Source organism: Tamandua tetradactyla, chromosome 20 (assembly GCF_023851605.1).
Source record: "Tamandua tetradactyla isolate mTamTet1 chromosome 20, mTamTet1.pri, whole genome shotgun sequence".
NCBI classification, from domain to species: Eukaryota; Metazoa; Chordata; class Mammalia; order Pilosa; family Myrmecophagidae; genus Tamandua; species Tamandua tetradactyla.
The window spans coordinates 11,690,894-11,705,619 of NC_135346.1; the positions used below are offsets into that span (position 1 = coordinate 11,690,894).

Below are 14,726 nucleotides of genomic sequence, written 5' to 3' on the forward strand. Positions count from 1 at the left end.
TGTTTTTTAATCCATTCTGCCATTCTATATCTTTTGATTGGGGAATTCAGTCCATTAACTTTTAGTGTTATTACTGTTTGGATAATATTTTCCTCTATCATTTTGCCTTTTGTATTATATATATCATATCTGATTTTCCTTCTTTCTACACTCTTCTCCATACCTCTCTCTTCTGTCTTTTCGGTTCTGACTCTAGTGCTCCCTTTAGTATTTCTTGCAGAGCTGGTCTCTTGGTCACAAATTCTCTCAGTGACTTTTTGTCTGAGAATGTTTTAATTTCTCCCTCATTTTTGAAGGACAATTTTGCTGGATATAGGAGTCTTGGTTGGCAGTTTTTCTCTTTTAGTAATTTAAATATATCATCCCACTGTCTTCTAGTCTCCATGGTTTCTGCTGAGAAAGCTACACATAGTCTTATTGGGTTTCCCTTGTATGTGATGGATTGTTTTTCTCTTGCTGCTTTCAAGATCCTCTCTTTCTCTTTGACCTCTGACATTCTAACTAGTAAGTGTCTTGGAGAACGCCTATTTGGGTCTAATCTCTTTGGGGTGCGCTGCACTTCTTGGATCTGTAATTTTAGGTCTTTCATAAGAGTTGGGAAATTTTCAGTGAAAATTTCTTCCATTAGTTTTTCTCCTCCTTTTCCCTTCTCTTCTCCTTCTGGGACACCCACAACACGTATATTTGTGCGCTTCATATTGTCCTTGAGTTCCCTGATACCCTGTTCAAATTTTTCCATTCTTTTCCCGATAGTTTCTGTTTGTTTTTGGAATTCAGATGTTCCATCCTCCAAATCACTAATTCTATCTTCTGTCTCTTTGAATCTATCATTGTAGGTATCCATTGTTTTTTCTATCTTTTCTACTTTGTCCTTCACTTCCATAAGTTCTGTGATTTGTTTTTTCAGTTTTTCTATTTCTTCTTTATGTTCAGCCCATGTCTTCTTCATGTCCTCCCACAATTTATTGATTTCGTTTTTGAAGAGGTTTTCCATTTCTGTTCGTATATTCAGCATTAGTTGTCTCAGCTCCTGTATCTCATTTGAACTATTGGTTTGTTCCTTTGACTGGGCCATGTTTTCAATTATTTGAGCGTGATCCGTTATCTTCTGTTGGCGTCTGCGTATTTAGACAGATTTCCCTGGGTATTGGATCCAAAAGTTTGGAAGAATTTTCTGTGAAATCTCTGGGTTCTGTTTTTCTTATCCTGCCCAGTAGGTGGCGCTCGTGGCACACGTTTGTCTGCGGGTCCCACCAGTAAAAGGTGCTGTGGGACCTTTAACTTTGGAAAACTCTCGCCATCCGGGAGGTTCGCTAGCCGAAGCAGCTTGGAAGAGTGCGAGCCGGCCCGGGGTCCGAACACGGGGAGGGTTGCTGGCCGCCACAGCCCGGGAAAGCGCCCGTCCGAATTTCCTAGTCGGCCTGGGGCGACAAGCGTGGTGGGAGGGCGCCAGCGGCAGCGGCCCGCCCGGGAGAGAGCATGTTCCCGGGGAGTCACAGGTTTGGAAGGGGCCTCCCCCACCCGTCACCATTCTCCGCGGCCTGGAGATTTCTGATCCAATTCTCTCAGTTGGTCCGGGGGGCCGCGCGTGGTGTGGGCGCCAGTCGTTGCGGTTTCAGGGGACCGCCTCTCCAATTCTCCCAGCCGGCCCGGGAAGGGGGAAGAGAGTGACTCCGGCCGCTTGCCGCCCCGCCCGGTGAAGCCCGCGTGCCTCAGTGATCTCACCCAAGCGAGTGGCTTCTCTCAGCCAGCCAGCCGTTCCAGGATGGGGTACGCTGTCTTTTTTTCTCTGTTCTGGCTTTGGGAGCTGTTCTGTATCGTTTCTACTCCCCTAGTAGCTGTCCTGGAGAAGAAACTAAGATCCGCGTGTCTTACTAAGCCGCCATCTTCTCCGGAAGTCTAGGTCCTGTTTCTTAATCCATTCTGCCAGTCTATGTCTTTTGATTGGGGAGTTTAATCCATTAATATTTAATGTATTACTGTACAGGCAGTATTTTCTTCTACCATTTTGCCTTTTGGATTTTATATATCATATCTAATTTTTCATCTTTTTACCTTTACTAATATAGTCTTCATTTCTACGCTCTCCTCCACACTCCTGTCTCCTGTCTTTTCCTATCTGTCTCTAGTGTTCCCTTTAGTATTTCTTGCAGAGCCGGTTTCTTGGTCACAAATTTTCTCAGTGATTTTTTGTTTGCAAATGTTTTAATTTCCCCCTCATTTTTGAAGGACAACTTTGCTGGATACAGAATTCTTGGTTGGCAGTTTTTCTCTTTTAGAAACTTAAATATATCATCCCACTGTCTTCTCACCTCCATGGTATGGTTTCTGCTGAGAAATCTACACATAGTCTTATTGGGCTTCCCTTGTATGTGATGGATTGCTTTTTTCTTGCTGCTTTCAGGATTCTCTCTTTCTCTTTGACATATGACATTTTGATTAGTAAGTGTCTTGGAGTACATCTATTTGGATCTATTCTGCTTGGGGTATGCTGCACTTCTTGGATCTATAATTTTAAGTCTTTTGTAAGAGTTGAGAAATTTTCAGTGATAATTTCCTCCATTAGTTTTTCTCTTCCTTTTCCCTTCTCTTCTCCTTCTGGGACACCCACAACACATACATTCATGTGCTTCATGTTGTCATTCAATTCCCTGATCCCTGCACATATTTTTCTATACTTTTCCCCAGATTTTCTTTTGCTTGTCTGATTTCAGATGTCTCAGCCTAAAGGTCACTAATCCTATGTTTTTTCTCTTGAAATCTAACATTGTAGGTTTTTTTCCATGGTTTTTTTCATCTCTTCTACTGTGCCTTTCATTCCCATAGGTTTTGTGTTTTGTTTTTCAGATTTTCGATTTCTTCTTCTTTTTGTTCATTCCTTGCCTTCTTTATATCCTCCCTCAATTCACTGATTTGATTTTTCGTGAGGTTTTCCACGTCTGTTTGAACATTCTGAATTAATTGTTTCAGCTCCTGTATCTCATTTGAATTGTTGGTTTGTTCCTTTGACTAGGCCATATCTTCAATTTTCCTAGTATGTTTCGTTATTTTTTGCTGGCATCTAGGCATCTAATGCCTTAGTTTATTAGTTTATTCTGGACATTGTTTTCACTTTTTTTTAGCTAGGATTTTCTTGCTGGATGACTTTCTTGTATGTCTGTTCTCTGACATTCAGTTCAGCTTATTCTGGACATCTAGCTTAGGTTTTGCTTAACAGATCAGAACTTTTCAGTTCTTATTTTTTTGTTTCTTGACCCGCCTGTATGGGGCCTTTTTTTTCCCCCCCTTAGGAGTGTCTACTTAGGTATTACAGACCCAGCCAGATTTTCCCAGACCAAACTGGCCTCCTCTCAGGAGGAAAGAGTCACCTGTGTCAGTTTTCCCTGAGGGTGAGTCCTAGCAGGTTGAAAGGCTGTCCTATGAAGCCTCTGGACTCTGTGTTTTTCCTATTCTGCCCAGTATGTGGTGCTAGCCTGCCTGTGGGTCCCACCAGCATAAGGTGATGTGGTACCTTCCACCTCAGCAGACTCCCCCTACTGGGGGCGTGGCTGAGACAGAGGAGAGACTGTAGGGTGGCTTTAATGGCTTCACTTTTACAGACCCTGGGGTCTGAATTCCTTGAGGGAGGAATTCTGAGCTGGGATCCACCCCTCTCCCGGGGAAGGCATAGGCTCCAAACACTCAAACAAGCTTAATTCTGCCTATGCCAAGAGCAGTTGGAGCCTGAGAAGCCTTGCAGCTGTATCCAAAGAGTAGACAAGCCATAGAAACATATCTACAAAAAAGGAAAAGAAAAATCCTTTTAAGAGCAGGACCCCCTTCCTCGGGTTTGCCAATCAAGAGCTTAAGCTGGTACATTGCTTGGTGTATCTTCAGGTCCTATGTGCCCCCTCCTTTCCTTCAGGGCCCAGACACTTTCAAGTATTATGGGCTATCCGATTAAAAAAAACCTCTGTATTTTTCTTTTTGTGTTTTCTTTTTCCATCAGCCCTGCCCCTCTGCGCCAGGGCAAAACCCAGCAATCTCAGCTTTTACTCGAGATTCAGCTGCACTGGGGGCCTATTTTCAGTGGTCAGAATTTGTTAATTAATTTCACAATTGGAGTTAGGTTGAACTCAGCCCCTGCTGTTGGTAAAGTCTCTTTCCTTTCCCCTATGGGAAACAGCCTGTGAGGGAGGGGCACCAGCCGCCACGGTGGGGAACTCACAGTTCTGGGGGGGCTCGCAGCCGGTCTAACTTGTCCAGACTGGAATACGCTGTGTATCCAGTTACTGATATGGCCCCAGCAGTTGTTCTGTACTGTTCCTGGCTATTTACTAGCTGCTCTGGAGGACAAACTAAATCTCACATCTCAGTAAGATGTGATCTTGGCTCCACTGTGTCTGATTTGAAACACAAAAGGCCCTGCATGACCATTCCTACCTGCCTATTCAATCACTCATCTTTCATAGGTCTTGTGTTAGCACCTTTAATGTTTCCAATTCCTTTATACCATCTAGCTCTTGTACATGATGCTCCCTCTACCTAGAGAGTAGGTCTCCGTATTTTCCATTCTTATAGTTACACACATTTTTCTTTCAAAGTCCTTAATTTGCATATTTGTGTGAATATTTGATTAATTTGTCTTCTCACACTACATTAAATATTCTAGGAGGAACACTATGTCTGTTTTATCCACAGTGGCATTTCCAGTGTTAAACACAGTTCTAAGTCTACAAGTAAGTACTTATAATAAAAGAACTGATACTATTTCCCAACGACAGAATAATCAAGTCACATTCTTTATTCTGAACAATAGTAGCTCACTATAGTTCTGAATGGGACTATGCCTACTACACTATGGGCTAAAGGAGAACTGTCAAACTCCAGGTCTGGTTAGACACTTAGTTTTCAAATTTGCTTCTGATATCTGCTGCTCACTAAAGAAAGGTACATATGAAAATGGAGAAGAGAAGGTACCAAAAGAAGAGCCCAGAAAAGTGACCAATGAAGATAGTGGAGGGTCCTGATACCAGCCCCACCTTACCTAGGCTTTCTTCAAGAGGGCAATGGATCAAAAACTGACAAGTAAAATCTTTCAGTAGGAATTATGAATTATTTCCTGCTCTATTGATCAAGAATAGACTTATGACAGAGTTATGGACTGCTGATTCAAGGACTTTCAGAAGAGAATACACAGAAGAATTTAATATGGGACTGCTGTTATCCAGCAGTGGGTAGAACACAAACACACTTACCAAAGTACTGTAAGTCTTTTATCGGCAGCTGTAGCATCTGGAGCCAAGTGATTCTTTAGCTTCATAGTGTATCTGTGAGTTAAAAGGGCAAACAAATGATAAGCAGAATATAATACGTCACTTTGCTCTTATGACTTTTTTGTCCTCAAAACATTAGAATCAAACCTGGAAAAAGGCAAAGATATCCACTGAAGTATCTAATTCTCCTCATCTAAGGATAAGAAAGGATTACGCAACCTCTTCAGCTTTATTATATATAGTTTATTGAGCCCCTTCTTGGATGGACCAGAGAAGCACTGCTACTGTCAATGATGTAGCTAGTTTTTTCACTTACTTGATGAGGTCTACCGTCTCTGAATACATAGGGAATGGGGATTTGGATTCCTGAGCGTTCTTCTCTAATGCATTCCCACATTCAATGAAAGATACCACAGCATCAAGATAGTATACTGCTTTCTCAAACCTATCAGACTGAAGAAAGGAAAATAAAGGTAATGAGAACTGAACAGATCTATTATCAGCATATACCACAAATTAGGATTTAAGGTAATTTGATTAAATACACAAAAGTGAAAAGAATATGTACATACCAATGCATCTGCATTATGCTTTAGTTTTTTTGCTTCTTGTAAATAATGGTCCGCTGAATAATTTCTGCAATATGAATTTTATTATAAATAAAATGGTAACATTTTCCTAAGATAATACTAGTTCATTTTAGTCTCTAGCATCTCTCAGTTTTCAGGTCTTTGAAGGAAATAAGTTACTACTAAACATTTGTTTCGATTTTTCTTGACAAATATTTAAATTAGGTGAACAGCATAAATTGTTTGGGCTACCTCACGGCAAGCCTTCTATTTAAGAAAACAGAAATCAAATTTCCTGGCATTAAATACTAACCCAAGTTGTCTGAAATCTTTCAAGCAAATAAAATGTACATAGGAGAAATGATCTGTTATCAAAATTGCTTGCATGTGGCTAAGAAAGCCCCTTATCTTATGCCAGAAGCAGTAGGGGTCTACTGGAAGGCACATTATCCACATCCCCCATGAAAGTCATGGAGCTAGTTCAATACTTAGACTACTGGGACTACTACTTTCAAATTGAAATGTGAATACTTAAAAAAAAATTTGAATACTTAGTGAACCACAACATCTACAAGTACTAATTCTTTTGGGCACTGACAGAAATTAAAATGAGCTATTCATATGCTGACTGGAACAATTTCTTAAATGCATAAAAAAGAATTTTTATCCTACCTGTCATCAAAGGTAAGCTTTGTTCTCCGAGGTTTAGAAGCATCAGGAGTTGGTGTAGATGGAGGACAGTTAGAGGAAGTGTTTGGAGCCTTTTCCTGACAAAAAAATTTCATAACTATGTTGAAAATTGTGAGGAAATTAAAAATTAGACCAAAAGCACTTTTTCAGCCACTGGTAAAAAAGAAACAAAACTTACTGTCATGAAACTTTTAAACTTCAGAAAATAAAACTTCTTTTTAGAAAGGGTGCATCTGATATAAACAAAATATTTATTATAATATATATTATGGATCTACCACGTGCCAGGCACTGACCTAGGCACTTGCTAAAACAAGGAATACACAAATCTAATACCAAAATGGCAGTATTACTTAGGGCTAAATCTATTGGCAATTATAGATCAAAGAAAGAACCAATATATAATATCTAACATTTATTGTGTGCTTACTACTTGCCAAGCAGTAAGTTAACTAAATACTTAGCATGGTTGGTGATCCTTCAACAACTCTATGAACAGGTGCTACTGTTAGGATAGAATAAAAAACAGCCTCAAGGAGGTGGAATAACTTGCCTAAGCTGGGACCACTTTTAAGTGGTAGTCCTGGGATATGAGTTGTAAATCCAGGTCTATCTATTCAGAGCACAGCTACTTTCTTAAACTCCTATTCTGACTCCTATGTCTTTTCCACTTTGATAAAATGAGTACATGTTTTTCCCTATAATATAAAACACCTAAACAAGTAGAATTTATTCCACAAATGCATGAAGATTTCAACAGTAAAAACTTCCATAATATGGACTGTGAGAGGACGGAGGAGTAGGGAGCTCCAGGACTTAGTATGTCCACTGAAAACAACTATTAAACAGGCAAAACTGTCTGAAACAAATACTTTGAAACTCCAGAGGCCTTGAATACTTGATAGCATCTAGGAAACAGCAGGAGGAAGAGGCTGATAAATTACAGTAAAGAACAGTCAATTGCTCTCTCTGTATGGTGTCTACTGGTGACTACCCCCTACTATTGAGGCAGGCCACCATGGCATCCAGCTCACCAGGGACTGAAAGGGACATAAAAATTCTCCCCAAGATCAATAAAAAATGGGCAAACGACTTGAACATACATCTCTTCAAATGGCTATAAATGAAAACACTTCAACATCATTAGCCTTCAGGGAAATTCAAATAAAAACCACAATGAAATACTATTTCCTACCCACCAGAACGGCTATATTTAAAAAACAGAAAATTACAAGTTTTGAGGAGAATGTGGAGAAATAGGAACACTCATTCATAGCTGGTGGCAATGTAAAACGGTGTAGCTGTTAAGGAAGAGAGTCTGGTGGTTCCTCAGGAAGTTAAGTACAGAATTACCATATGACCTGGCAATCCCATTAATCAGTATATACCTAAAAGATATGAAAGCAGGGACTCTGACAGATATTTGCAACCAATGTTCATAGTGGTACTATTCACAAATGTCAAAAGACGGAAGCAACCCAAGTGTCCATCAACCAATGAATGGATCAATAAAAAAGATAAACAATGACTATCATTCAGCCAGAAAAAGGAATGATCTCAAAAAACAAAAAAAAAAAAAAGAAAACGATTGTTCTGATACATGCAATAATATAGATTAACCTTGAAGACAAAATGTTGAGTGGAATAAGCCAGACACAAAAGGACAAATATTATATGATCTCACTGATTTGAAACAATTAGAAAAAGAAAACTCATAGAGTCAGAATCTAGTAAGGTTTCCAGGGTACTGAGTAAGGACAGAAAATGGAAAGTTAAGGCTTAAAATGTACAGAGTTCCTATTTGAATGTGAAAATGTTTAGGTAATGGATGGTGGTAGGAAAAACATGTCTTTTTTAGGGGCCACAGGGTGGAATGTGCTGGTTTAAAAGGAAGTATGCCCCCTAGAAAAGCCATGTTTTAATCAAAATCCCATTTCATAAAGGTAGAATAATCCCTACTCAATACCGTATGTTTGAAACTGTAATCAGATCATCTCCCTGGATGATGTGATTTAGTCAAGAGTGGTTGTTAAGCTGGATTAGGTGATGACATGTCTCCACCCATTTGGGTGGGTCTTGATTCGTTTATTGGAGTCCTATAAAAGATGAAACATTTTGGAGAATGGGAGATTCAGGGAAAGCAGCACTACAAAGTAGAAAGTCCACCAGCCAGCGACCTTTGGAGATGAAGAAGGAAAACGCCTCTCAGGGAGCTTCATGAAACCAGAAGCCAGGAGAGAAAGCTAGCAAATGATGCCATGTTCATCATGTGCCCTTCCAGCCAAGAGAGAGGCCCTGACTGTGCTTGCCATGGGTCTTCTCAATTGAGAGGGAAACCCTGAACTTCATCGGCCTTCTTGTATCAAGGTATCTTTCCCTGGATGGATGTCTTAGATTGGACATTTCTATAGACTTGTTTTAACTGGGACATTTTCTTGGCCTTAGAACTGTAAACTAGCAACTCATTAAATCCCCCCTTTTAAAAGCCATTTCGTTTCTGTTATATTATATCCAGTAGCTAGCAAACTAGAACAGATTTTGGTACCAGAAGTGGGGTTCGAACCCACGTGGATATCAAATCATTGTGAATTTAATTAACAGCATTGAAATATATGAATGTGAAATATCTGAATGTGATTAAAAGAAGTAATGTTAGACTGTATATACAGAAACAGAAAAAAATTTTTTCTAAATCCATGGAACAAATATTGTGTGGTCTCACTGAAATGAACTAATATTAATGAATGAACTTGGATCATTTCAGTTAAGAACAGAGGTCATCAGGAGATAGAAATAGGGTAGATATTGGGTAACTGGAACTGAAGGGATACAGAGTGTGAAACAGGACTGACTGTAAAAATTCAGAAATGGATAGCACAATACTACCTAACTATAATACAATAATGTTAGAACACGGAATGAAGCTGAATCTGAGAATGATAGAGGGAGGAAGCCTAGGGGCACAAATGAAATCAGAAGGAAAGATAAACGATAAAGATTGAGATGGTATAATCTAGGAATGCCTAGAGTGTATAATGATAATGACTAAATGTACAAATTTAAAAATGTTTTGCATGAGGAAGAAAAAAGGAATGTCAATAATGCAGGGTGTTGAAAATAGATGGCAATTAATATTTAAAACTTTAACTTACGTGTGAGACTAAAGCAAAAAATGCTTATTTGGTATAAAATTTATATTTCGACTACTGCATTTCCTAATATAACTTATGTGGACAGCTTAATTGAACACTGTAAGTACATGGAACTTTGAGTAGGGCATGAAATTTTGTAGGTTTGCCCAGAGTAATGCCTCAATAAATCCCAGAAGGATTTGGACAGTGAATAAAAAGTATTTGCAAAATCCCGTTGGGGGAATGGTGAGAAAGGGGGAAAATTCAACTTCCCCAAGTGGAGAATTCCTGATATTCTCACAAGCAGTGAGGACAACCAAAGCAATAGGCTAAGCCCCCAGTCTTGGGGCTTGTTCATATAAAACTTAACCCCATAAAGGATAGGCTAGCCTACTTAAAATTAGGCCTAAGAGTCACCCCCAAAGAACCTCTTCTGTTGCTCAGGTATGGCCTATCTCTCTCAGGCAATATGACAAGCAAACTCAGTGCCCTCCCCCTCTCTACGTGGGACATGACTCCCAGGGGTGTGGACCTTCCTGGCAATATGGGACAGAAATCCTAGAATGAGCTGGGACTCAGCACCAAGGGACTGAGAAAACCTTCTCAACCGAAAGGGGGAAGAAAGAAATGAGACAAAATAAAGTGTCAAACAGAGTCGAGAGGTTATCCTGGCAGTTATTCTTACTCATTAAATAGATATCACCTTTTTAGTTAAGGCATAACAGAGAGGCTGGAGGGAACTGCCTGAAAATGTAGAGCTGTGTTCCAGTAGCCATGTTTCTTAAATATGATTATATAATGATATAGCTTTCACAAGGTGACTGTGTGATTGTGAAAACCTTGTGTCTGATGCTTCTTTTATCTACTTTATGGACAGATGAGTAAAACATATGGATTAATAAAAAAATAATGAGAACAATGTTAAAATAAATTTAGTAGATTGAAATGCTAGTGATCAATGAAAGGGAGGGGCAAGGAGTATGGTACGTATGAATTTTTCTTCTGTTTTCTTTTTATTTCTTTTTCTGAATTGATGCAAATGTTCTAAGAAATGATCATGATGATGAATATATAACTATATGATGGAAAAAAAAAAGAAAAAAAAATCTATGGAACCACACTACGCAAACAGTGAATTTGTAAGTTAAACCATGGACTATAGTTAATAGTACAATTATAAAAATTCAATAGTAATAAATATTCCACACCAATGCAAACTGTTAATAAACAGGGTGGCATATTGAAATCTTGTATTTTATATATGATTGTTTTGTAAACCCATACCTTCTCTAGTAAAGAATTTTTTTAATCCAGTAATACATGAAACAATTTTAATGTTTATTGCTTAAGGTCTATTTAAAATAAACCATGTAATATTTTGTTTTCTTTTCTTTACTTATAAGAGTTTTTCAGTTCCGTCCATTACAGCTTACTTCAAGGAATGGAAATAAAAGATCTGAGACTGGAGGAAATACTAAGTGTTTTATGGGAAAGTTTGCATGTTTATGAAATGGTTTCCTGAATGTTATATTACAATAACAACATTACTAAGTAGCTTTTCTCTATGTATTATGAATGACCTGCAAGTATTCAAGCTTAGATTCGTTTGAGGAAAACTTGTTTTCTGGCAAATAAGGAAGACAATCTTCCAGGTATTTTAATACCCTTTTCTTATATAAAAATGTGATTCTGGTTTTCCAGATTGTCTAATTTTTCTTCAGTTAATATCATTAAGAACAGAATTATCTTCTAACTAAATTATAGATTTTTCTTTAATAAACTCATATGTAACTGCCTAGACGGGAAACTACCAAAAGTTACATTAATAACATTAACAACTGATAAGTGCATAAGATTTTGAAATCAAAGTGGTCAGGATCTATTTTTAGATAGCTTGTCAATAAAGACAGAGTAACAACTGCCTACATTAATTCAACTAATATTCCCTCATTACCCAGTGAGTTTAGCAATGACATAACAGAAGCCAAATGAGCAGGTGAGCTCACTTAATGAATACATATTTATAAAAAGAGTAAGAGGCCTCAAGAAACAAGCATGAAGGCCTCAATTCTTACAATAAAAGGACGGGAAATAGAGGAAGAGCTAGTCAGCAGATAGATGGGGAACTGGGAACAGTCAGGTTCCTAAGGAGGCTGGGGTTAATTCTACAGACTACTACAAAAGAAGAGTATTCAGTTAGAGGAAGAGCCTTATGTAGAGCTCAACTTGAGAAGTTGTTTATAATTAAAACTACCTCAATTTAAAAGATTTAATTATCACATTTAATAAGCATGACGAAGTACCTTAAACAGTCTAACTTTTCAATTCTCAAATGTTTACTTGAGTCACAAGTATAATTCACTGAACTATGTTCTTAAAAATCTTTGTATTTCCTTGTTTACTCTGAATTCAGGGAATTTCCTTCTGATCATAACAGTTAAGAAAGCAATACAAATAATCTAATAAAACAACTGGAAGTAAGAGTTTATCTATTAAAGTACAGCCTTGAAAAGCCTTCTTTGATCTACTTCCTCACCTACAAACATGAAGAATATTTCACTACACTGTGAGTACTGCTCTAGGAATAATTCTGAGGCTAACTCGAAGATTTTTTTCTATATTATAAATCAAAACTGAATGTTTTCTTTTTCAATTTATGTAAAACAAAATTTATCTGAAAAACCTAATTCAAAAAAATTCAAAGCGGATTTCAAAATACATACAAGAATTCAATCTTACGGAGCCATTTAAGATAAGTTCTTAAATTTAAAAATTTCCATAGTCCTCAGGTTAAATGACACCATAATGAAACAGGCAAAAGAGGGGCCATGGAATCTAGATTAAGAGATTTCAGAAACATAATAATCAAGCAGAATGTGTGGTTACTGAGCAAATCCTGGTCAGCTATAAAGGATATTTTTTGGATAAGTGGGGAAGCAGAATACAGACGAGGTATTAAATATTATGAAGGAAAAAAAAATGTTATGAAGGAATTACTGTAAATTTTGTTAGATCTCATAGCAATATTGTGGTTCTTAGGAAATTATTTTTTTAGAGGTGGATATTAAAGGTTGAAAACATCCTGACATTTGTAATTTACTTTAATACTTCATGAAACAAAAGTTGAAGTACTGTATTATGAAATCTAGGCCATGGATTTGTGAGAGTTTATTATACTTTTATCTGTATGTATAGACATTTTCATAATAAATATTAAAATAATTAAAAAAATTTTTTCCACTATGGGTTTCTATCTTAATATGCATCTGACCAGCTAACTTACTGCTTCCATGGTCTCATTACTACACATGTTTGTCATCAAGATGATGACTTATTTTTGTATGCTATATGGTGGGGGTCACATTTTATCCTTTTTCCATGTGACTATCCTGTCACTGCAGCAACATTTGTTGAATTTTTTTTTTTTTAGGAAGTATATGGACCAGAAATTGAACCCAGGTCTCCCACATGACAGGTGAGAATTCTACCTCTGAACTACCCTTGCACTCCCAAGATGATGACATTTTGAGAGTAAAACATATAAGCCTATAAATTTAATGAGGTGTTTACAAAAATTTCAAACCACAGAGAATCACCTTTGAGAAGTTACATGACAATAAGAGAGATTTTCAAAAGGCTCAGGCCCCCAACACCCTACCTTGACCTCCTTGGAGCTACTGGAAGTCTTCCCTTCACTCTTCTTCTGCTTTGAAGTGGAGGAACTGTTGTTTTTGCTGCTGCCACTATTCTCCTTGTTGCTATTATTGCTTGACTTTAAGGAAGAAGATTGACTAATAGTCCGCTTTCTAGAGCCATGCTCTGTTTTTGAATCTTTTGAAGGAGCAGGTCCAGCAGGAGAAGACAACAAATCCTTTTCTTTTACAGCAGTCTGCTTAGATGACCTGCCAAACCAAACAAATGCCCTCAATTCTCCACTAAGGGGGTGCTGAAATTTTTCATTCCTGTCTGCTTTTAAGACAACTTTGTTTCTTCCCCACTTGATTATTAAGACACACGATTTCTGCAAATAATAATAAAACCATAACTTCTGTGAGGGCAGGCATCTTGTCTGGTTCTCTTTCTACAGTTGTATAACTAGTGCCTAAAATATGGCCTGCCACGTAAGATGTACTCAATAAATATTTGTAGAATTAATGAATAAATGAATAGCGAATGAAGAAATTAATGCTCATAGGTTAGTAACTAGTATCTTGCGATATTATAGATAAGTTTGTCATATACTCAGAAAGTGGTAAAGACCTTAATTCTAAAAGAACAGAAGAGGTGAGACTGAATCTTAAATACTTTCCATCTCTTTAACTAAAAGCAGAAACTTCCACTATTTTGGTTTATGTCTGCGTGTGCAGTATACGACATGCTTACTAAAAGGCACCATTAAAAGCACATCAGGAAGTATCCAATAGCAAATGACACACGTATATCAACACGGGCGTACAACGTGTTTGGGGACATACTCTCTGTTGTTGGATGGCTTATGGCCTGCCGAATTCTTGTCCTCTGTTTTAGGTTTCTTGCTCTCATTGGCTCGTCGGTTGTCATCTTCATTCTGGATGAATAACAGAAAATAGCAAGTACTTGATTTGATTTTATTTTGGAAAGAAGATAAAGTGAGAACTCATTTAGACAATTTCAGTAAGTTGTTTTAAGGGTAAGAAGTTGTCTCCCATTTTAGACACACAGAACCAAAGCCTTGAAACAGGTTTCCTCCAGTCTTTCAGATGGGATCTTTCCAGTCTAATGATTTTGTGCATGCGTATGTGCGTGGGTGGTGGTCATGAAATTTTAACTGCAATATAATCCACATATCATAAAATTCACCCTTTTAAAAAGTATACAATTCAATGGTTTTTTTTGTTGTGCCACATCACCACAGTTTTACATTTTCATCACCCTAACAAGAAACCCATACCCATTTAGTGTCATTCCTGTTCCCTCCTCTCCCTACCCTCTGACAACCATGATTCAATATTCTATCTATGGATTTGCCTACTTTGAATATTTCATATAAATGGAATCATATAATATGTATGGCCCTTTATGTCTGGCTGCTTTCACTTAAC

General features: G+C 37.8%; 1 protein-coding gene across 3 annotated transcripts in view; it reads right to left on the reverse strand.

The window, feature by feature from the left end:
• Positions 1-14,726, reverse strand: part of AFF4 (ALF transcription elongation factor 4) — a 174,444-nt gene that overhangs the window by 19,791 nt on the left and 139,927 nt on the right. For all 3 annotated transcript variants that reach the window (XM_077138428.1, XM_077138429.1, XM_077138427.1), the window contains 6 exons: positions 14,121-14,212; positions 13,304-13,547; positions 6,497-6,591; positions 5,828-5,891; positions 5,572-5,708; positions 5,238-5,309 (listed from right to left, as the gene is read on the reverse strand). In XM_077138428.1, coding sequence (XP_076994543.1) covers positions 5,238-5,309; positions 5,572-5,708; positions 5,828-5,891; positions 6,497-6,591; positions 13,304-13,547; positions 14,121-14,212 — 704 coding nt within the window. The remainder of the gene's footprint in view (positions 1-5,237; positions 5,310-5,571; positions 5,709-5,827; positions 5,892-6,496; positions 6,592-13,303; positions 13,548-14,120; positions 14,213-14,726) is intronic.